The 22,913-nt window shown below is 47.1% G+C and overlaps 8 protein-coding genes across 8 annotated transcripts; 2 read left to right on the top strand and 6 right to left on the bottom strand.

The window, feature by feature from the left end:
- Nucleotides 1-719: 719 nt before the first annotated feature.
- On the bottom strand, nucleotides 720-2,538 carry FSST1_003079 (uncharacterized protein; the record flags this gene model as incomplete). Its single annotated transcript, XM_083229127.1, has 3 exons — nucleotides 720-2,158; nucleotides 2,208-2,295; nucleotides 2,383-2,538. The coding sequence occupies 3 exons, from the start codon at nucleotides 2,536-2,538 to the stop codon at nucleotides 720-722; spliced, it is 1,683 nt and encodes a 560-aa protein (XP_083086509.1).
- A 1,812-nt stretch (nucleotides 2,539-4,350) lies between these two features.
- Nucleotides 4,351-5,298, top strand: FSST1_003078 (PQ loop repeat-domain-containing protein; the record flags this gene model as incomplete). Its single annotated transcript, XM_083229125.1, has 2 exons — nucleotides 4,351-4,968; nucleotides 5,020-5,298. 2 exons carry the CDS (start codon nucleotides 4,351-4,353, stop codon nucleotides 5,296-5,298), a joined length of 897 nt encoding a protein of 298 aa, XP_083086508.1.
- Nucleotides 5,299-5,628: 330 nt separating this feature from the next.
- Nucleotides 5,629-6,295, bottom strand: FSST1_003077 (uncharacterized protein; the record flags this gene model as incomplete). The annotated part of the gene is made up of 2 exons (XM_083229124.1): nucleotides 5,629-6,044; nucleotides 6,100-6,295. 2 exons carry the CDS (start codon nucleotides 6,293-6,295, stop codon nucleotides 5,629-5,631), a joined length of 612 nt encoding a protein of 203 aa, XP_083086507.1.
- Nucleotides 6,296-11,182: 4,887 nt separating this feature from the next.
- On the top strand, nucleotides 11,183-14,432 carry FSST1_003076 (uncharacterized protein; the record flags this gene model as incomplete). Its single annotated transcript, XM_083229123.1, has 3 exons — nucleotides 11,183-12,179; nucleotides 12,228-13,065; nucleotides 13,127-14,432. The coding sequence occupies 3 exons, from the start codon at nucleotides 11,183-11,185 to the stop codon at nucleotides 14,430-14,432; spliced, it is 3,141 nt and encodes a 1,046-aa protein (XP_083086506.1).
- Nucleotides 14,433-14,597: 165 nt separating this feature from the next.
- FSST1_003075 (uncharacterized protein) lies at nucleotides 14,598-15,574 on the bottom strand (the record flags this gene model as incomplete). Its single annotated transcript, XM_083229122.1, has 2 exons — nucleotides 14,598-14,720; nucleotides 14,777-15,574. The coding sequence occupies 2 exons, from the start codon at nucleotides 15,572-15,574 to the stop codon at nucleotides 14,598-14,600; spliced, it is 921 nt and encodes a 306-aa protein (XP_083086505.1).
- A 196-nt stretch (nucleotides 15,575-15,770) lies between these two features.
- Nucleotides 15,771-16,931, bottom strand: FSST1_003074 (NADP-dependent oxidoreductase; the record flags this gene model as incomplete). Its single annotated transcript, XM_083229121.1, has 2 exons — nucleotides 15,771-16,677; nucleotides 16,732-16,931. 2 exons carry the CDS (start codon nucleotides 16,929-16,931, stop codon nucleotides 15,771-15,773), a joined length of 1,107 nt encoding a protein of 368 aa, XP_083086504.1.
- An 871-nt stretch (nucleotides 16,932-17,802) lies between these two features.
- Nucleotides 17,803-19,304, bottom strand: FSST1_003073 (uncharacterized protein; the record flags this gene model as incomplete). The annotated part of the gene is made up of 3 exons (XM_083229120.1): nucleotides 17,803-17,870; nucleotides 17,923-18,373; nucleotides 18,423-19,304. The coding sequence occupies 3 exons, from the start codon at nucleotides 19,302-19,304 to the stop codon at nucleotides 17,803-17,805; spliced, it is 1,401 nt and encodes a 466-aa protein (XP_083086503.1).
- Nucleotides 19,305-20,517: 1,213 nt separating this feature from the next.
- On the bottom strand, nucleotides 20,518-21,924 carry FSST1_003072 (peptide-N4-(N-acetyl-beta-glucosaminyl)asparagine amidase; the record flags this gene model as incomplete). The annotated part of the gene is made up of 2 exons (XM_083229119.1): nucleotides 20,518-21,367; nucleotides 21,425-21,924. 2 exons carry the CDS (start codon nucleotides 21,922-21,924, stop codon nucleotides 20,518-20,520), a joined length of 1,350 nt encoding a protein of 449 aa, XP_083086502.1.
- Between the last annotated feature and the right edge of the window lie 989 nt (nucleotides 21,925-22,913).

Raw genomic sequence — 22,913 nt, 5'->3', positions numbered from 1 at the left:
GGGCCTAGGCCTTCCCCCTCCGAAGAGTAAGTGAGTTTTCCCACCAGTGAATACCCGGATATGCTGCCATTACACCAACTCGGACACTTTAGACATCTGAAACTTAGAATTGAATACCTTTGCACAATCAGAGTAGATGGGTACGTATCATTAGAATATTTAGATTTGATTCTGGCGGTAAAGTTATTCGTGAATTGGGAGAGTTTAGCTGATGCTTTCTCACCTTGGTCCCTCTTTAGGCGTGGCTCCCTTGCGGAAGCCACTTTTGGTTAGCTCGTCTTGGCTAGCGTGATTTGCGCGGCATTTTGTATGTAAATATGGGGTTATGGCGTAATCGTGGGGTTAGAGCTGTTTTGCTGTGTACAGTAGCAGTGAAGCTATGAGGAATACAGCAGACTCATAGCTTTCTAGACACAAGGTTCGCAAGTCTTTTAACGGGTTATCTTCAGCGGATACAGTGTCTCTTATCCCTTACTTTGTGATGTTCATAACATGCTGTAGCATCCTCTTCACATCAAATTTCATAATATGTATTCGTAATAACATTATCTCCCTCCGTCTATCCAGACGCCATACTGCATGCTTATACCTAGCTACACTCAATAAACCTAATCAAGAATTCTTGTTGAAAATGCTCATTTATATCACTTCCCAGCTGCCATACGCTCGGCGACACCTGATGCAGGTACTGGTCTAGAAGCACAAGTTAACATCCCAGCTCAAGGGTAAGCCGGCTCAGCGTACCGTCTTCCTGGTGTTGCAAGAGGACTTGTCCCCCGCTCCTCGGGTGGCACGCGTTTATCCCATCTCTTTCGCTCAGATCGTGCATCCCATCCCGGGTAATCGCGTCTACGCTCGGCATCTGCGTGGCTGCTGGTACGTCGCTCGATCTCGGGTCGGCGGAGGTACCGTTCGCGCCGTTCTTCTTCTCTTTCTCTGTCGAGGTCCCGTTGTCGACCCCTGTCGCGAATGCGATCTCGTTCTCGTTCGCGGTCTCTTTCTCTGTCACGATCGTCACGCACTCTTCTGCTGTGGCGGGGATCTTCATCACTGGATTCTCCTTCCGATGACTCTACTGAGATGTCGGAGTAGCTTCGGCTGAGACGGGATGGAGGAAGACGATCGCGACTTCGACGTCCGCGTGAGGAATCGGTGTTGTAGGATGGGTTACGCTGTGCGTTTCTGTTACGATCTGAAGCATTATTGCTTAGCCCATTGGGTAGAATATTTGACACCTTTTCTGAGAGCTTCTCTCGAAGACTAGGACTATGTGTTGATCGTCGCCGGGTAGATTCGTCAGTTCTCATCTCAGCGCGGTGAGGACGGAAGGCTTGTGGCGGATTGCTAGCAACAGGTGGACGATCGTTCGGAGGGGAGTATCGACGTGATGTTGGTGAAGGCGGGCTAACTTCAGATCGTCTCCTCGCACGGGGAGGAACAAGGTCGTCGTCGCTCGATTCTGAAGAGTAATGTCTGGGCTGACTGTGCCGTCTTGTCGGTGGGGGCCGCTTCGCATTAGGGTCAAGGTATGTATCTGACGGTCCTCGAGATGGGTGTGTTGGGTGTGGTGGAACATCTGGTGTAGGTTGCCCGTTGTAGCTGCCATATCTCTCAGGTGAAGGTCTGTCTGGTCGCCCGCCTCCATGTCTACCCGGAACGTGGTTGTACAACGGTCGTTCTGGCGCCGGTCTGGCCCGATTCCCAGCAAATGCACTACCTCGTACATGAGAGTACGCAAACTTGGGTTCCGACCCATCACCAGCTTCACCAGGACCAGTTGGTTCTCGTGCAGCTTCCCGGAACGCCTCCCTCTCTCGTGCATTCGCCTCCTTTCTAAGTTTGTCGGCGCACGACTTGTGCCAGCGGTCCACCTCAACGTCTGGTTGTGTTGGGAATACGGTGGCGGGTAAGTCTGGGGGGAACTCTTGGCCGGTTTCTGGATGTTTTAATTGCCAGTTCTTGACGGCGAACTGTAAGAAGGGAACATGTTCTTCGGGTCCAAGCAAAATCTCGAGAGATTCCCATCGTGAGAAACCTCTAGGGGTGAGGGCAGGTATTGAAGGTGGTTCAAAATCGTCGTGTGTAGGTTGTAAAGTATGTTGGCATCCAGTCACTTGCCATATGTAGGAGATGGACTCGTGGGGCATCTCGAAGAGAGCTGGAACTTGTCAGTATAAATACTCGATAGGTAATCAAAACCAACTCACAGTCGTAATCGCCCCCAACGGCCTTGTAAAATGCGGCCATTTTCTCTGGTGTAAGTTGACAGACATTTTTATCTCCAATCTCGAATATCTATTATGACGTAAGGTGGTTAGTTTGCGATCCTTAACATAGCGATCCTCTTTAGAGAGGTTTGAGTAGTAAAACGGGGGCGCATACAATATGACGACTTATAGATCTCAATAAAGCATCTAATAGCTTGGAAGGGCTCTTGTCCTTTTCGTACATATATGCGTACTCGATGGGAGGCGGCGGCGGGGTTGATGAGGTTGCGCCAGGCCCAGGCGGGGCTTCTGTCTTTGGAGGGGCCGCCATGGTTGTAGAAAGTTGAAGAGCTGGCGATGGTGGATGAAGCGGGAGAAAGATGGTTGAAAAGAGATCACGACAGTAGCGCTCTCACATCCAGGGCAAATCGTGGGGAAACGTGAACGATGAGACAATCAGCGGTCAGGTCAGCTGGCCGATTATCGATATCGATGTCGATGATCGGAAAGATAGATAACTGATGCAACGGTGCAGCTGGTACGGTACAGGTACAGTGCCATAGACGAGCACGATGTCGCATTCGGTTAAACGGCGAGAGAAGAAGAAGAAAAAAGCAAATAAGTGAAACACGATGATAACAAGCAGATCACCCAGAAGAAAAAGAAGAGCTTTGGGCGCAGGTTGGGATCCAATACCTTATTATGAAAATGGAGCCCAGCCCAGCTGATGGGACAATGACAACCTAAACTAAAATGCTGCCAGCGACAAGGTAGAGGTAGGCAGACAGCGCAGACAGGCAGAATGAGGCAGGGATATGCTTGGCAAAGAGAAAATGGAAGTGGGCAGAAGATGAAAGCACGAGCCGGGGGAGAAGAAAAAAAGAACAAGGAGGGAATTAATACAAGGCACACAAAGAGAGAAAGAATAACAAGAAAGAATAACAAATGTTGGTTCCCATGTCAAAAGAAAGACATGGATGTGCCTGGTAAAAGACAAGATTGAGATTGTGGCTGACAAAAGGTTGCCAACCGTCAGGTACTTACTTTATTACGCTACCTAGGTAGCCTCGGGATAGAACAATACAACAGCTGACCTTGTCTATCATCTGTAGTAATAGGTCTTGTATCTATTAGAATAGACATTTATTAATACCTTTGTTACACTGCTTGTATCCGTTTATGTAGTGTTCAAAACTATACCTTCTAGAGTCAAAAATCAACAATGCAAGCATCATTTTCTCCGAAGAATACATGTACACAACGCATCTCAACATCACAGCGCATATTTTAGTTTTGGCATGCTTCTCTTGGCCTTATGCCTCACTTTTACTACCGGCCGCTTGCGGTCTGACACGTGCATCGTCTCCGCGGGTGATCCCTCCCATCTTTTCCCCTCCCGTCCACGAGAACAGGCAAACAGTTTCTTGTACAGTGTATTATTTTTCGCTAAGAGATTATTTTCAATCTCGTACCGCCTGGCTGTGTCATACTAAGCCCAGCGGGACAAGAGCACGAAAATAGCGATATTCTAGAAAAAAGGGAAAAGGCCTAGTTGGTTCCCTCTTGAAGGACAAGCTCAGCCTCTCCAACGGTCCACCTTCCAAGCTGAGAGATCTGTAAGATTTCATTTCCTTTTTCGAAAGAATATGATGTGTTATCGCATGCAGAGAAAGTAGCTGAATAATCTCGAATAATCTCTTTTCTCACAGCATGATTATATCATGATTATGATGAATCAGATATTCGGACTTTTCTACAACCTCGTTTATCGTGTGAAACATCCTGTACTCTGATGTCATTGCTTTTGAAAGTCAACAATGACAGGGAATCTTTCCATTGAAACAGGGCCAGACCAAAATGGTTCCGAAAAGCTGGGGCAGAAAAGCCGTTGTTGATTGATTGTTCTACAGGGTAAGCTACTTTCAAGCGATGGACCTAAGCCCAAATGAGTAAGGCTTCCATCTCCAAATTGATTGCTGCATGCTGGCCTTTTCCCTTTTTTTGAAGGTTTTCATCCCCAATCACGAGCTCTGTGACGTCTTTTTGTCAGCTTTCTCTCACACTCCTTCACGACACATTTTTGTCACGGCTGTTTGACTTTTGACCACTCTAGATTTCTTTCTAATATCTACCATCTACCATAATGGACGCCCTTAAACCAGCCGTCGATGCCGTCAAGCCGGCCATCACCTCCATCACCCATAACCTCCCCGCGCCCATTCGCGACTTGGGCGTTTCTCTTATTGGCGAAACCTGCTACAAGTCCCTTCTTCTCGACGTCAACATTGAGGATGTCGACTGCATCAAGCTCGGTGTTTCCAAGGCTCTCGGTATTGGAATCATCGCCGCCTCCGCCGTCGTCAAGGTTCCCCAAATCAAGAAGCTTCTGGGATCTAAGTCCGCCGAGGGCGTGTCTTTCCTCTCTTACGCTCTTGAGACCGCTTCATACCTCATCTCTCTCGCCTACAACATCCGAAACGGCTTCCCTTTCAGCACCTTTGGCGAGACTGCCTTGATCGTTGGACAAAACGTTATCATCTCGGTTCTTGTCCTCAACTACAGCGGTCGCGCTAGTTTGGCTGCTGTCTTTGTCGCCGGTCTTGCCGCTGCCGCTGCTACTTTGTTCGCTGAGAACATTGTCGATGCGCAGACCTTGGGCCACCTCCAGGCCGGTGCTGGTGTTCTGAGCGTTGCTAGCAAAATTCCCCAGATCCTCACCATTTTCCAGCAGGGTACCACCGGTCAGCTCAGCGCTTTCGCTGTAAGTCACTCTTGCTTCTCCAATTTGCGAATAACGACTAACAATTACCAGGTCTTCAACTACCTCGCCGGTTCTCTTTCCCGAATCTTCACAACCCTCCAGGAGGTCGACGACAAGCTCATCCTTTACGGTTTCATCTCTGGCTTCGCTCTCAACGCCATCCTTGCTCTCCAGATGATCTTTTACTGGAACGCTCCCTCCGAGAAGGCCAAGGGCAAGCGCAAGGTTTCTCCCATCGAGGCTAAGCCTACTGCTACCAGCACTCTGTCCCCTTCTGCCTCTACCACAGCTACTCCCAAGAAGAGCCCTACTACTCGCCGACGTGGTTAGATGGAATTTTTGGTTTTTGTGCGAGATTGCGTTGATTTTATAAATATTTGCTTCAAAAAGCCCAAATGTTAATTCATAGCTCATTGCTAATTCCCCGGTCCATTGTTTGGACTGAGCTGCGTATTGCTCAGTATGAGAAGCGTTTCGTGAAACGGTTTACTATTTATAAACTACCTATGTGAATGTATTGTGCAATTCCTGATGTTAATGCTATCCCAGCAATTGATGCCCTGATATCCCCCTGTGTGCCGCCTGGTATGAACGCCGTTGTTATAACCCCCGTGTTGTCGCTAAATGTTCCCAATTATCCAATCTTGTATCCAAAACCGTTTAAAAAACCATTGCGGTATGTCCGTTCGTTGAGTTGTGACTCGTTGTCTCTTTTCGACCTGCACAATGCAAACATCGTCGCTGCTCGCCGAGGTTGCTGACAGAGCAGCTGAAACAGACATGCTTGTTACAAGCAACGCATGAGTGATCCTCATTATTAAAGTTGTCAAGGTCCATTCCATCGTCGCCGCTGTTGAAGCTGACGCCACAGTCGTCGCAGTTCGAGGGAGCGAGTTCGGGTTGGTTGAGAGTAGTAGCTGACGGTGTCGGAGTGGAGGAAATATTCCAAAATCGATGAAGAGATTGTTGCGCCGATCCGGGCCGTGTAGTTTGCGTCTCGGTTTGCATAGGTTCAGATGGAACTTCGGGCTGTTGGGTCTGGTTCTGTGCCGAGTACAGCATTTTGAGTGTACGTTCTAAAACTTAATTAGCACGTGCAAACTTATCCAAGGCGAAACTGGCGAAGCTTACGATGAATCATCTCCTCTGAAGGTCGATTATCGCGCATTCTCTTCATAGTTCGACTGTGAAGATGAAGAGGCGTCAAAGTCATTATGGCGAAAGGGTTGGTGATGGAGTTGCTGACGCGTGGAGGAGAGTCGAAGGATGAAACTGATGAGGGCGAGGCGCAGAGCTCGGAGATAGACCGCTTGCGTTTGTGGGCCATTTTTATGATTGAGACGTTGTTTTTCTGGGGGGTTTTGCGTTAGGATGAGAAATGGATATTGTGTTGACTTTGGGACAAGTAGTTAATAAGCGAGAATATGGATGAGAATTGTGAAAGAGTATGAGGTGAGATGAAATGAGATCTCTAACAGGTGTTTGATGGGATTGGGATGTGGGGCTACAAGTTGGCGGCGCGACATACTTCAACGCGTTGGCGAGACGCGTTAATCACCTAGCTTGTGCCAAGGTCAGTACACCATGCTTACATCCGCAGGACGTGACTTGTTTCTTAACCACAAACCTCGGAATAGCCTCATTTTCAATAGCTTGAATGTCGTCCATCAAATTCTTACATAATCTAGCCTCCTACTATAGCGGCTGTTATAGCAGTTAGATTATACAGTGGTTACTAGTTATAGCAACTGTTGAAGAAGGTAGTTGTCACAGGCAAGGATTCTGAGAGGAATGTTTTCCCTACTGCTCATAAATTATCATGTATGTGAAGGAGGCTAGGAGGGAAAAGGAGAATCTGTGAGAGAATTTCGAAATCCTTACTACACGTGACTTTGTGTATAAAAATCAAAGAGCTTTGTGACACTTCACACTTTAGCAGACCAATTAAATATTCCTCGTTCAGTGAAGGCATTTATTTACATGTCCTCGATAAATCGGCAGTGACATCCCGCCTGGACATGGTACAACCCCTGTATGCGTGTGGCAAAAACTCACCCTGTACTACCGTTTCGTAATCCCAACACTGCCCTCTTCCGACTTACGTGCAGACGACAGCGAACACCACATGACAAGGAAGGCGGGTTGCAGACAGAATAATGTGACAGTAGCTGGCTGTATTAAGTGCTTCATAATTCTTGACAGTCAATATCGAGGAAGAGTTAAGTTAACACCCAGCATAGTTGTTTGATCATTGATTGGGGCATTGGATCGACTATTGAGTACCAAACCACAATTTGGTTGGTACAATAAATGATTGGAGCTCCTTCAAAGATCGAAGTACCCAAGATTGGGCTCAAGAGCATATTGCACAATGTCATTAGATCCTACCGTATTTTCTCGAAAAAGTTGAAAAGCACATGCATCTTTAATCGTAAGCGTGTTGAAGAATATTTTGTCCAAGAGTCCTTGATCTTTGTTCAATTTCAAAAGGTTTCTTCTTTCTCATCCTCATAATCATCTTTCAATATGAGTAAACTAAATGTAGATACTATTATTACTCTCGTCAGTACAGTTCCAGCTCTTCTCATCGCAACCTTGAGCGCCTGGTTTGCCTACTTGGCATTGCGTCGCCGAAACACCTCTCGCAATGATACCGAAAATCTGATGATCCAGTATCCTGCTACAATTACTCGTTCAAGGTATGCCATGTCACATAACTTTCGCGGCTAATGTCTAAGCTATATTCACAGGCATGGGCTACAATCCTCAATGTCTTCAACGCCAAGCAATTCCCCAGTGTCAAACGAAACCTCATTCCAAATCCCGCCTATTCCTTCTTCTTTAAGTGAATTTGATTGGGAGCCATAACGAACTCGACCTTGACCGCCTGTCAGCAGGCTAGATTTTTCTCCAAACAGCCAATGTAGGTCAATCCAATCAACTAATCCACGACATTTCTTTTGGAGATGCTAACCTTGGTTCTTAGAGTGAAAGCCTTACCACGTCATGGGAGTGACACTTAAGAGCTCTGTGATTCGTTGCGGAATAAGTTTCATTCCATGTCCATGGTTAGGCTGCGCAACAGGGGAGGGGAGTGTTCTTCCACATGGAGTGTCATGGTTTAAAATACTTATTGTTTATTCCCGGTTAGATGTACATTCTGTTCATGCTAAAATAAAGATGTTCTTCCATGGGTTTAACTACTACCTAAGTCTCGCTTCCCCATATTAGACTAGTCGGGAACTAAAATGTTCTAAAATGCTTATTTTACTCCTGACGCTTAGCATAGCGTAGCATTTAATCCCTACTGACAATCATTTCACTTGACCTTACTCTTGATCTCTGAGCAGAACTGAAGGGGTTTGAAACAACAACATGGCTTTCGGTGATGAGCCTTGGCGCTCTCTGACCGTCAGGATCTCCTAACCAATTTAAGTTAAACTTGTGCGCAGCAACTTCAAATCCTCTGTTACGGCTCCATGGATATCACTTTTCCCACTAAACTTCCTGAAAAGACTAACACGGCATAGGTTCTGCCATCTACCACTTGTTCAGCAGATGGTTGGATGTCTGGAATGGCCCATAGTGATGAGCCCCCACTCCCTCACCGGCCTCGGGCTATCGGGTTGCAGGGGCTAGCTTGCGCAGGACATTACCACCTTACCCCCACGTCTACCTTTTTTTTGTATATATTAGTCCTAGCAGACATTTAAAGGGAATATCAACTCCTCGAATCGTCTGAATTAAAACAATCCCGTTGTTCATTCTTTCTTATCTGGCCCGAATCGAATCGTGTTAACATGGGTAGCCTTTCTACGGATGCCATTGTAACTATCATAAGTACAATTCCGGGATTACTTGTGTCGTCGTTGAGTGCTTGGCTCGCCTATGCAGCACACCGCCGTCGCCATATCGCTCGTAACGATATTGAGACATCAACTATTGAACTTGTTATGATGCGGCTTGATCCTGCTTCTTTAAGGTACGGACGGTGCTTTCGTATGTTTTTGCGATGCCTGTTCCTGTTTCATCGCTGACCTCCAATATCTCAGAGTATCATCTCCTGCTCTACAACTTCCTCCTGTGCCAACAGTACAGCCGCAGCTTGCGGGTTCGAACTCATCGAGCGTACTTGGACAACCGGAAGGTCAACAACTTGATCAAGTCTTGCAATAATGACTTGGTTTCTGTTCTATTTAGAAGTCTTGTTAAAAATCTTAAATTTGAATCTTGTTTCCATGGCCGCAGTAAAAAGATGAAGCAGTGAAATGTAGATAGCATGTATAGTGCTTTCGGCTTCTTGTTGCTAGATATCTTTGGGGTAGATTTATACATATATATTGTCAGTCATATTAGCATACGACTTTACATATATATTTTGCTATACCTGGAATTTGATAAGCATTGGAGCTTCGATTGTAAATTCTCTTCTTGAATATTGACTTACAACCCAAGATGCGACAAAGAAAATATTGCCTTTTTGGGAAGTGATATTGACGTTGTGGGGGGTTTTGTCACTCTTGCCGGCGCTAAAGAATGCAAGGGATGACCCGTCATCAGTGCATGGAAATGCGGCGTTGCATAAGTTCTCTAGGCCACCACTTGGATGGGCCATCATGTCAGAAATTTTTATAGCTTCCAATCAAAAATGCTTGGGAGCACTCGACATCTTTCAGATCCCTGGTTAAATTATCCCCAGGAGCAATCACTTGTAGGGGGGTTGCCAATGGCAGGGATTTCTCTGTTCTAACATTAAATTCTATCAAGCTCAAGTCCACAAGAACCCATTGTTCTACTCCGACTTTTACTAGCGAGGGAGAGGCTACAGACTATCGGAACGATCGAGGGAAACAAAGACTGCAATACCCTACCCACACTCTACACTAAACCGATAATACTCCTCCCATATCACTTAGCCCTTGGAATATCGTCCAGCTTCTATACTACAACCCCGGTCGTGTAGTACTCTGCTCTTACTCAAGTGTCCATTCGGAAGATGGCTATGGGTAGTATATTGTGTTCACTTTGATGTGTCGGTCGTAAAGTAGACGGCTGTTGATGATGGTGGGCTAATTAATGTCAGTACTTGTAACACTTGTGGGGAAAGTCGATAAAATACCTTAGTCTATCGACCAAAGACTGTGCCTAGTACTTCAACTTCCTCATCTGCCAAACCACTTCTTGAAATCCTTCCACTTGCTCTTTTGATGCAAGCGGTAAGCGAAATAGACTCCAACGCAGGACACGGCCAGCCCAGCAGTCGAGTAAGCAATAGCGACGACAACTTCAGTCTCCATCAGAAAGAGTGAGATGGCAGAGGACAAAAAGATCGATGATATGGGGGTGTAACGGATTAATAAGTAGAACCAGCTCATGTGGGCAAAGAGCCGCAACCTCGTACTGGCAATGAATTCGAGGCGGTGCTACAAAGCTGAGCGTTACAAGTTGCACATTTGACCTCCTCCACGACGGATGGGTAGCACAGAGTTACTATCTAGAATGTCCGAGTACGATCCGTCAACTCACACAAGGCGAACTGCTCTGTATTGTTCGACAAAAATGCCTTAGGGAATGTTACACTAGTAAATAAGACCATAATCGAAGACCCTCGATGCTTGGAAGTTCTATCATATATTATGGCCTATCTTTAGATAGAAATCGTGAATATTCATAAAAACAATAATCGCTTCCCCTTCCGAATTGAGACCACATCCCCAATTCCAATTCCGATCTTTGCCCTTCTCTGAGGCAGGCAGTATAAGAAACTTATTATACATACTACAATTAAAGTTATATACCCCCGCAAGTACGTATCTCCCCAGGCCCCAAAAAGACTGATAACTACATATTATAATAACAGCTGTCAAGCCAAGTCTCAGCCTGCTGACTCGAAATGGCAGCCTGCCTGCAGGAGGAAAACAAGCATACCCAGAATCTGTCCAATTAAAGATGCATACAACTGAAGGTATTGGGAGAAAAAAGCTGGAGCTGAGTGTCAGACCAACAGTTCGTACTCGCCAATTGGGTAGGAATCAACCTGAGCTGAACTGAACCTAATTACCTATATAAACTAGGCAGAGGCAATACCCAATCCTAATTGCATATTTTGTATCATTCTTCCTTCGAAACCGCCAGTATTCAGCGACTTTATACTATAAATCTTGATTTTTTCCTGCCATCCTTCGACGTGTTTTGCCTCTATCGCCATCAAGCCATGTCAGATCCAGAGATATACTCAGATCCGCAGATATACACTATCGGCTGGATATCTGCTCTTCCCATTGAGTCTGCGGCAGCCCAGCAATTCTTGGACGAACGACACAAGCCTCCAGAATACGTCAGCCAAAATGACAGCAATGTCTACATCCTAGGCAGGGTTGGACGTCACAACGTCGTTATGGCAAGTCTACCGAAAGGCGAATATGGGACCACGACAGCGGCCACGGTTGCCAACGATATGTTACATAGCTTCCCTAATGTCCGCATCGGCCTTATGGTTGGTATCGGTGGTGGCGCTCCAAGTCCAGCACACGACATCCGCCTGGGAGATATCGTGGTGAGCAGTCGTGATGGTGATCAAGGCGGTGTTTTTCAGTACGACTTTGGCAAGACAATCCAGGACCAGACATTCCAACATACACAGCACCTGAATCAACCACCACAGCTCCTTCTGGCTGCAGTAGGCGCACTGGAGACGCGTTACATGGCAGACGAAAATGAGCTCGACACCACAGTCAGGAAGACTTTGGAACAGAAGCCTAAGCTCCGTAGGAACTTTTCGCAACCGCCAACCTCAAGTGACAGGTTATACCGATCGGAGTTTGCGCATCGAAACTCGCTGCAAACGTGTAGCAACGCTTGTGGCGACGATCCGGAACACTTGGTGACTCGACCAGAGCGCGGCCAAGAAGACGATAGCACGGTCGTTCACTATGGACTCATTGCTAGCGCCAACCAACTGATGAAGGATGCGTTGATCCGAGATAAGCTGACTGCAGAGAAGGGTGTGCTCTGTTTCGAGATGGAAGCAGCCGGCCTGATGAACCATTTCCCGTGTTTAGTAGTCCGTGGTATTTGCGACTATGCTGATTCGCATAAGAATAAAGAGTGGCAAGGGTACGCAGCAATGATAGCATCAGCGTATACGAAGGAGCTTCTGGGGCAGATTCCGCCTAACAAAGTTGAGGCAGAAAACCGCATACTCGAAACAAGTTAGTAAATCGATGTTCTCGTCTCAATATATTCTAATAGTAAAATAGTTGGACAATCTGTGAGTCAAATAGAGAAGACCACGCTCGCAACACAAGTCGCCGTTGATCGAATGGGATCCCTATTCCATCATGATGGGATCAAGAGCTGGCTACGCCCGCCCGATCCATCTACCAACGTCAACCATGCAAGGAAGCTCCGCCATGAAGGCACAGGAATGTGGCTTTTAAACAAACCTTTCTTCCACTCATGGTGTTCAGGGTCCAATCGACACTTATGGCTGCATGGCTTCGCGGGATGCGGCAAGACGGTTCTTAGCACGACTATTTTAGATCATCTGGCCGAGACGTATCGCGGACTCCTTCTTCGATTCTACTTTGACTTCAGTGACGGGGGGAAAAAGACCACGGATTCCATGTTACGTTCGCTTGCATTTCAATTATATGAATGTGGAGCCGGGTGTAGAAAACACCTTGATGACTTATTCAAGCACAGCCGCCCACATCAGCCTTCTACGAAAGCGCTGTCTGATATTGTACGCAGAATGCTCACAGAAGAGAAAGATGCGTGCGTTGTTCTAGATGCATTGGATGAATCAACGACCAGAAATGAGCTTCTGCGATGGATCAAAGATACGAGATCTGACCCTGAACTGCATCATGTTCGGTTACTTTATACCAGCCGGCCTGAACCAGATTTACAACAGGGTATACTTCCCATCATAGGACAAGAAAGCTGCTTCCCGGTTGACAAGCAGGCTCTGAATGAAGATATCCGGTCCTTTGTCACATATCAGCTTACAGAAAGAGAAGAGTTCAAGAGAAGGGAGTTGTCAGAGGATCTTGTAGAACTGATTCGAACACGAATTGGTGAGGGATCCGATGGAATGTGAGTCGCTATCTAGTTTACATTGCTTCCGTGTCAAGCCGTTTCTTAACAGTTTCTATAGGTTTAGATGGGCAGCTTGTCAAATGGACGATCTCGCAAAATGCCTGAACCCGAAAATGATGAAGAGCGCACTCGATAGCCTACCCGGAGACCTTGCAGAGACATACGAACGAATGCTGCAGAACATCCCGGAGAATCTCGCAGATAGCGCCAAGCGTCTCCTGCACTTCCTTGTTCATTCCCCGTCGCCACTGACTTTACAAGAGGCAAAGGAAGTTATTGCAACGAACATAGACGTAAACCCGTCATATTTCGATGCCGAATGCCGACCTTTTGAAGATGGACTAGTCTTACAATATGCTCCTGGCTTGATCTCAATCGTTGAAGTGAATACAACAGAGGGCACAATCAATGAGCTGCACCTTGCGCACTTCTCGGTCCAGGAATTTCTGGAAGATCGAGCGGACTTCGAACTTCTAGCAGCCAGTAATATCATCACGCGAACATGCCTGACGTACCTAAAGGATATCACGACTAGTAATGACGATATTGAACACGTCGAGTACGACTTTCCAATGGCACGTTTCGCAGCGAGAACATGGACGAGTTTCGGTGCTTCGGCAGAGGTGTTCCAAGATTCTTTACAAGAAATTTTGACGTTCTTAGAGGGAAAAGATACTTTCGAACGATGGTGTCGACTATATCGAGCGGAATGGCCTTCGCTGAAGTATCCTGACCTCCCAACGGCGTCCAGGCTCTATTACGTTTGCCTGACAGGGCTTCCAAATGTGGCCCGAGTCCTGATTGACAAAGGGGCGGATATCAATGCCGCAGGTGGGCGATACGGTAATGCTCTAAAAGCTGCTACAACTAAAGGCTACTATGAGGTTGTGGAGCTACTGTTAGAGAAGGGAGCAGATGTCAATACACAAGACGGTTACAGCTATGACACTGCTCTACAAGCTTCTTCAGCTGCAGGTCACTATGAGATTGTAGAGCTGCTGTTAGAGAAGGGTGCAGATGTCAATGCACCAGACGGATATCGATATGGTACTGCTATACAAGCTGCTTCAGCTGAAGGTCGCTATGCCATTGTGAAGCTACTGCTAGAGAAGGGTGCGGATATCAATGCAAAGGGCGAATACCGATACAATACTTCTCTAGAAGCCGCTTCAATCGTAGGCCATTATGACATTGTGAAGCTACTGCTAGAGAAAGGTGCGGATGTCAATGCATCAGGTATTTGCGGGGTCTATGGAACTGCTCTACAAGCTGCTTCAGCTCGAGGCAATGATGAAATTGTAAAGCTACTTCTAGAGAAGGGTGCAACAGCATTGATATCCATAGGAACCACGTACTACACTTAACGACGCTAGAAACATCGTGGCAGGCAACTCCCCAACGGTGTGGAAAGAGACGTGAGCTTAACATTAGGCCCCCAAAAGTACGACAGTAATAAGAAGAAACCGTATATATATATATGAACAAAAAGCAACAAAAGAACCATCGACTTCCTTCAAATTTCCCTTTTCTCATGCCCACAGAATCCACAATATCCATTGAAGCAACCAACACCACGAATACTTGTCTTGAAAAGGGATCTGTCCAAACTCTGTAATCGAACGCTTCGAGAAATCTTCTGTGTCAGGTCGATACTATTACAAGTTAGCTGTGTTCAATAGCTAGTTGAATCGTTGGGTAATGGACTTACCCCCCATCTAGAGAGATATGCTTGATCCGAGGCGAAAGTGATGTTGGTCGAGATTCGCAAGACAAAGAGAAACGACAGCAGCTCTTCCGGGCGTATTTGACCCACTAGAGGGTACAGTATCGGGTCCCAGACCATTTCTCGGAAGGGACCCGATATATCCTCCAGTTCCCGGTAAATGGGAGACAATATCGACTTTACCTTACGTCGTGCGGACGCAGGTAATTTCTGTACAAGTTGCCGATATAGGGGGTACACAACCGTCTCAAAGATCCTCTGTACCAGAGGAAACACTAATACCTCGCACATCTGGTATAGAGGAAGAAACACTCTCTCTCCCAGGAAGCTTTGTACTAGTCCGTGGAAGAGAATCTGCTTCAACACTCCATCAAAAATGATTCGTCGAGAGAATCCCTCCCAGAGACCTTGTCGTAGGATTCTCTCCCAGAGAACCGGGCGCAGTATATACTCCCAGAGAGTTGGTCGAATTATCCATTGCCAGAGAGGGGACAAGATGAACTTCCAGAGGGCTCGACATACAGGATACGTAACATTCTCTGCCACAATATCCTCCAGGTATCTTGTGTCCTTCTCCTCGGGCACATCATCCTTGACCAGAGGAGCGACAGAGTCTTCGGACAGTGGGTTTTCCGGAGTCTTTGGTATCCGGAGGGCCTTTGGAGTTTTTGGTCGAAGGTGGCCAGTTTCTTTACCGTTTCGGAGATTCATGGTGGGAGATTTGGGGAGTGTGTGAAAGGTGAAGTTTTGGGGGGTGATGAAAGGGAAGAATTTCGTGTCCATTTTGACAGAGGGTTTGGAAGGGTTATATGCCCTCGAACAGACTTTCGTCTGGATGATTAGGTTCATTATCATGAGGGTGTCTGGACGAAGACAAACTTTGACACGGAATAATACGGTGCCACATCAACAAGTTAAGGAAACCCTCATTGAAATACACTCGCCTGTAAAAACAAACCTGAAAAACTCAGCCGGCTCCTTACATCCGAATCACCAACTTGCCCGGACCTCCTTGAATCTTGTAGGTCTTATCACACGCTTTCCTAATATCCTCCAAGTTCTCAAAATCCACCACAGTACAAATCCCTTTGACCTTGCCTTGCTTGATCATACCCGCAACAACTTCCATATCCTCCCTGATACCGGGATTTCCTGAAAAGAACTCATACTTTATGTTGGTACCGCGTAGCTTCCACGTATACCACCATTGAAACATGTCTAGAAGCCATCCGAGCCAGACTGGGAAGAGCTTGGGACCCATCATCTTGAGCATGACTTCACTCTTGGGCACGCTTGCGATACTTGCAAGGATCCCTGTTTCTGGTTTGAGGATAGCTATGCAGTCGTCTAGTGTGCTGAATTGGGTGCTGACTGCAAAGTCAACGGTGCCTCGACCAACCATTTTAACCACGTTTTGAGTTTTGTAGTCATAGAGTTGATCAACCAGGTCGGGAAGATACTCTCCAACAAGACCCATCTTGGCTGTTGAAGTAGTCGAAATGATCTTTTCGGCGCCAAAGTAATTCTTGGCGACTTGGATCATCAAAGAACCAGTTCCGCTGAGAGCAGCTGGTATGTACACCGTCTGTCCCACAAGATCATCTAGTCCTCTGAGTTGTAATCCATTCTTGATGGTTTGGTACGCAACTACCGTTAGGGCCGGCAAAGAAGCCGCTTCTTCAAAGGACGCATGCTCCGGTTTCTTGTGCAAGAATTTGGCTTCTGTGACGACGTAGTCTGAACACCATTTTGCAGGTGGTCGACTGAATAGAGGCTTCTCATATTCCACGCCGTAGACTTCGTCGTCGACTTTGAAGTCCGTGACAGCTGATCCAACAGCTATCACCACGCCTGAGCCCTCCATGCCGAGAGCAAATGGAAATTTCCTGTACTTTTCGTAAGAGGATTGCCTTTGGGTGTGTATGTATGTGATGACTTACACGCGATCACCAATAAGTATACTCATCTGTCCAGAAGCAAACTGCGTATCACCGGTATTGATACAAACAGCCTTCATCTTGACAAGAACTTCATTTGGTTTGGTGATGGTTGGGATTGGTTCCTCAATTACTGTGTACTCAGCTGGGAGACATTTTTTAGGTGCAACGAGGGTTCGAGTGGTAGACGGTAACTTGGACATTTTGCTTAGAGTGATGATCCGAGTTATTTGTTTACTATCTATAGAGAATCAGAAGAAGAATGCCCTTTTATTTACTTGCTTCCGGCGGCGGAGTCGGTGTCTCGGCGGTGGAGGTGGATATGTTCGGAGGGGACCCACCGAAACCGCCGAAGTCCGCCGCCGAAGATCCTTTGGCGCGCCGAGTTTAGTATTTCGATCCTTTTTGCGGAGTTTCGTAATTGGGTAACTCAAAGTAATGACCTGAAATCAAAAACACTCTTGAGTTTGTTGAAAAGGACAGAGTGTTCTGTCCTCAGGCTATCAGAACAATTGACCGCTAGAAGCATAAGAGACGAAATTAGTATATCACTTTATGCCATAGGAGGCCATTTTTTCTGCCACTATATTTGGCTTATCGCCCGTCACGACAGTTTGTCCCATCCCCACGACAACAACGGGTAGTGTTTGTTGAGAAATGGCTTGTTGAACCTTGGCAGTCTAATTATGGCTTTGAGACGCATCAGAGATCTCACAAAGCAGCCTGGACGCGGCCGCTTTCCTCTTTGTCAAGTGTCGTGTCCTTACAGTCGAACTCACGCCGTGGTCACGCTTTTATCTCAACCATGGAACACGCTGACATCACATCCAAACAGACAGCCGGGATAAGTAAAAACAATCAATTGCATTGAAGCATCGAGCCTCGGCTCATAATTCACAAGTCTATGACAAGAGCAAAACGCCGTATGCCTTCCTTCAGGTACCATTCGTAAAAACATCCGAACGCGCCATGCTCCATAATCTCAACGAGAGATCGCACTGCTTCATGGTTACCAGTAAATCGCACAAAAGAAAAACCCCATCTCTCATCTCTATGTCTCTGATCGCATCTTTGTTATGAATTTAGTTCGTTCTTGACATGGTCGCTATACTTGTACCATCGCGCAGAGGTCGACAGAGCTGCTAGAGCAATTCAGTCATCAAACAATAACAACTATTGTCGATCACAACGTACCTCCGAGATGGCCGTTGATCAGACTGGTATCAACCTCGCCGTTTTCGTCGGTATAATCCCCAGCGCTGACACCATTCCCAGCCTTGACAAAGCGCTGAATGGCATCCTGCTCATCCATCTGGATATCGGTCACCAGCTTCTTGTTACCCTTCCAGTCGCTGCGACACACCGGGCATTTCACTTTTCCAGGACGAGCGCAAATCTTAAGGCACTGCATGTGGAAGTTGTGACCGCAAGCTGCAGAGCACCAAACGATGGAAGCCTTCTTCTTCTCGTCAAGCTTGCAGTAGCAGATGGGGCAATCTCCCTCGATGGGTCTGCGCTTAACAGGTTCCTCTTGTGGCTCTGCTGAGAAGGAAGACGCGGAATCGAAAAGGGACTTGAGCTCGGTGCTGATGAGGGCTTGCTGGTAGACCAGCTCATCAGGGGCGTTGAGAACCTTCTTCATGATCTACAACGGCAAATTAGTACGTTTAAAAACAGTGAAGTATTAGACTTACAAAGATGATGTGCTTGCACTGCTGGAATCCCAGGGAATGGTGAGGGCAGTTGCATGAGAGCCGCTTTCCGATACTGACAGTGTAAGTATTGCCACTCGATCCAACCAACTCAAAGTCCTCCTCGGGACAAGTCTCAGTACCACGACTGGTGCGGCTGATGATGTAGAATGTCTGCCCAAGAGAACGGTTAAGGACACGATCAAAGAACTTGGGGGGTTCGGTTCTGAATTTGCGCAGTCGCTTCTCTGGCTTTTCCTTTTTCTGCTTCTTGTTGGGAGTGGTCTTCTTGGGCGATTCGTCTTCAGTTGGCAGTTTGCGCTTGAGGGTTGATGGCGATGGGGTCAAAGCAACGGGATCTTCGGAGGCTTGATCTGATTCCTTCTTCTGCTTTTTAGGAGTAGCATCATTCTTGGCCTTGGAAGATGCAACTTCAGCTGATAGCTTGCGCTTGCGGTTTGATGGCAATGGTGATAGAGTAACATCAGCCAAATCGACAGGGGCCTGGGAGGGTTGATCTGTTTTCTCTTCCTGCTCCTCGGGTTCGGTCTCCTTCTCGGCCTGAGATGGTTCATCTTCAGTCACTGGTTTGGTTACCTTGCCCTTTCCCTTGCGGGTAGATGGTGCTGGAGTTGGCAGAGTATCATCAGTCAAACTGACGACATCCTGAGAGGCTTCACTCGCTTCTTTCTTCTGCTTTTTGGGTGCAGTAGCCTTCTTGGTCTTGGTTACCTTGCCCTTGCGAGTAGAAAGTGGTGGAGTTGGCAAGTTGACGACATCTTTGGAGGCTGTCTTGTTAGTCGATGAGACCTTCTTCTGCGGCGTAACCACAGGAGGTTCATCAGCCGCAGCTGCGCGTCGAGTATGTGAGCGAAGAACTCTCATTTTGACGGTGATTGATTTGTTTGAGAAAGATTGATTGTGAAAGGAAAGAATAAAATGTTGTTGTGATTGTTGGATATCTTTTCTCTAGGGTACCTTCCCTTTGGTTTATATGTGAATTTCGCCAGTGCCTTGCTGCACCTGCCCCCAAGTCTCCCCAAGTCCGTGTCGAGATTCATCGTTTCACTTCTTTCAAGTAATTTACGTGGTATTTTTAACATTTGATAAAGAGCCCTTTGAATTCACTCATGGGGATATTTATTGAACGGAAAACGGAATTGAAGTTCTTTGATGAAGATCCAAGGAAAAAGCATTGACTACCTACCTACCCATCTTCCCACCTAAAGATAGGACATGCATTTAATGTGACACGACCACGTGATGTAGCCTTTGACAGGAAACCTTTCAATTGATTCATTGGGCTGTCAATCAAAATAGAGACATGGTATTGAATTGCTTTGTTGAAGATCTCGAGGAAGCACCACACAAAGCTAGGCACGTGACAGATACTCGATGCTTTCAAGTATCTAACCTCAAAGGGCCAGTAGCTGACTCGTCAAACAATGACATTAAAATTCGCGACCACATCCTCATATCACATTCACATTCACATTCACACACAAAGACAATTAACATGGAAGAAAGGAACTGCACTGTGGCATTGATTTATCCTATCTTATTCATCCACTGATCTGAACCATCTCTTTTGCCTGGCCTCATACTCGCTCATGAAAGCCTTTAAAGAAAACACATCCAAACGCCCCGGAGCAAAAGGACCAACCCGTCCATGCTGGCCACCGTTATGCGCCCCCTATACAAAGAAGAATGAACAAAAGAAAGTAAAAAAAAAAAAGACAGGTTGATTTGGTATGGTAGATGATGCGGGCTGCCGCCCTTGGAAAATGGTTCAACGCCGAGTCTATGCTATGGCTGTCAAAGATGTATAGTATTAGACATGAAGGGAATATTTGGTTTGTGGCCGTAAGATCATCGAAAGGATGGTATCATGGGAAAGGTCGTGTGGTTTGATGGCCGTGATACTTTCATCGAGGTATTCGGGTTTTAAATTCGTAGTGAACCATGGGTGTGGGTATTATATAGTCGGTCCCCATGGTGAAGTGGTAATGACTGGTGGTGGCGGTCATCAAGTAGCAATACACATGCGCACACAAGTTTCGCAGTGCCAATAAAAGAGTCGCAATGAATGCGCGCAGCTTTAAGGCAAAGGTCGTCGGTGGCTGGGATCGCGGGGTTGATATCGATTGTGAGATTGTTGTTGTTGAGCAGTCAACCACTCAGCAGTTCCAGTTTGTCGGCCAGGTTGCTCAGCAGGCACCTTGGTATCGCTTCCACTGGCTGTTGTGTGGTTGGATCCACCAGGGGAACCGGGGACCAGATCAGTCACGGCTTGTGCAATCGAAGCCACAACGTAGCCTCGAAGCTCCTTATCTTCGCGGGTGTCTTCCTTCTCCAATCGGAAGCGCTCGTCCTTGTTCATGTTGGAACGACGCATGTTCTTAATCTCTTGCATAACGTAGAGAAGAACCTCCTCAGGGCATCGGTTACGCTCAGAAGCGTGTTGATTCTTGCGAACGTATCGTCGAGTAACGTCGGTAGCGCCATCAATAGAAAAGGCGATGCAGTAAGACATCTTCTTACCCCAGCCCTCAGCGTAGAGACGAGGGTTATCCCATGCTTCCTCACAAGCGTCCACATGGACCCATCGCTTCTGGTGGTCAGAGTAAACCTCGGTCCAGACGTGGTCTTCAGCGTTCCAAACCCAGCGAACACGGCCACCGACGGCTCGGCAGAGCATGCTAAAGCAGTTGGCCCATTCACCAACACGTCCTCGTCGAGTTTGCAATAATCGCCACACATCACCATATCGAGGGAAGCGTTCGTAAGCTCCACAATGCTGAGCAGAGCATCGATACAACTCAACTCGAAGGGCACCACAAGCGCTCTCCTCAGGTGTAGGAGCAGTCATGCCTTGAGCGATGGTAGGAGATAAGCAGGTTGGGCATGGTGGGTTGTTGACCCAGCTAAAGAATGATCGCTTGAACCATCTGTCGATCGTGTCAGTCACCTAGCCGAACGATGAAATCGGATAGAAAATGACGTACCTTAATAATGCCCGAATAACACAGTCTTGATAACCCCATTCAGGTTTTCGTCCATCGCCCATGCTCTCAGCCTGAGCTTGCAAAACCTGTGTCTCTTCCTCGGCCTCGCCATAGATGCGATCCAATGGAATGGTTTGCAAAGCCTCGTCAAGCAGACCAGGGTTCTCGTATTTGGTTGGTGTTAATGATAAGCTGATGAGGAGGTTTCTAAACTTTTGAGAATCACGGTCGCCGGCAGCAGGAGGAGACGGGATCTTGGGAAGATGTCGCAGGGCGGCGTAAGAAGGGAGAGCAGGTCCTTGAGACGCTGATGGTCGGTTATCGGCTGGGAAAGGTGAGCTTTGCATATGAGATGGATCTCCCAGGCTCGGAGAGCTTTGTCGAGATGTGTTTCGAAGATCGTTCATACGCTTGTCTCGTAACAAGCCCTCGAACTGGACTCGAAGATCTCGCGCCCATTCCTCGCCATAATCGCCCGCAGGCGTGTGGTGGCCCGCCATATTGATAAAAAAGTGGTTGTTTGAGTTTATAGACGGGCGATGTAGTTTTGGGAGTTGTTATATGAGATAAATCGATGGTGTTGTTGCCCAGATGTGACCAGGCTGGAGAGATGATTCAATCGTTGGGTATTTACGAGGTTGTTTGAAACCTCAAAGTTTCGTCGTAATGTTAATCGTTTGAATGTCGTCGTAAGCAACGGGATGCGTGTCAGCAGGCTTGATTGCCACAATACACGCGTTGACCCAAATGTTTGTTTGGGCTTTTTTGGATCTGAGAGCAAATCCGTCGGTCGCTCTCGAGTTTGATGACTAAGAAGATTCAATCGAAGTCGTTTCTTTTTTTAGTCCGTCGTGAGAATGAACCGTTTGACGGGATCGGTTTGAAATCAAAGTTGAATCGGATTCTCGTCGTCGTCGTCGCCGCAAGTGAGAATAAATGAGAGGGAGTTTAACGGTTCGCGAATTGGCGAAAAGAAGCTGGATGATGACCACTGCAGACCAGACAGCGCAGCACAAGAAGAGGAGAGGCAGGAGCAAAAGCAGGCAGGCGATGAGAATCGAGGGTGGACCAGGGGAATAAAGGGACGGGGTGTCTCGGGAGGGTGTGCGTCTTTGGTTCGCTCTAGCCCACTCTGGGTCAGAGCCTACGATGGCAGTTTACGCGTCAGCAGTGAGCCTCAGACCAATAAGAGAAACTGTCTGACGGCCTAGGGTGGGGGCCGCTGGGCGCAGGGGAATGTACTGGTACGGCGGCCTCGTACTTTTGGAGGGATTGCCTTGCTGTTGGAAAACGGCCACTGATCTGTTCCGGGCGTAGTAGGATTGATTGGATTAGATTGATGGATACTCGGGCCAAGTGAAGACTCTAATGACAGTATTTAATATCACAGCCTGTGAAGCCTACGAATATTAATGCGTATATCTTTTTGATAGTTTGTGGCAGATACTCTAACAAAAAGTCTACGCAAACAGATTCATCATCAAGAGGC

Source organism: Fusarium sambucinum, chromosome I (assembly GCF_050947815.1).
Source record: "Fusarium sambucinum isolate potato_lamoka chromosome I, whole genome shotgun sequence".
Classification (NCBI taxonomy): Eukaryota; Fungi; Ascomycota; class Sordariomycetes; order Hypocreales; family Nectriaceae; genus Fusarium; species Fusarium sambucinum.
The sequence above is the reverse complement of the archived record's forward strand: the minus strand, read 5'-3'. Positions and strand labels throughout refer to the sequence as shown.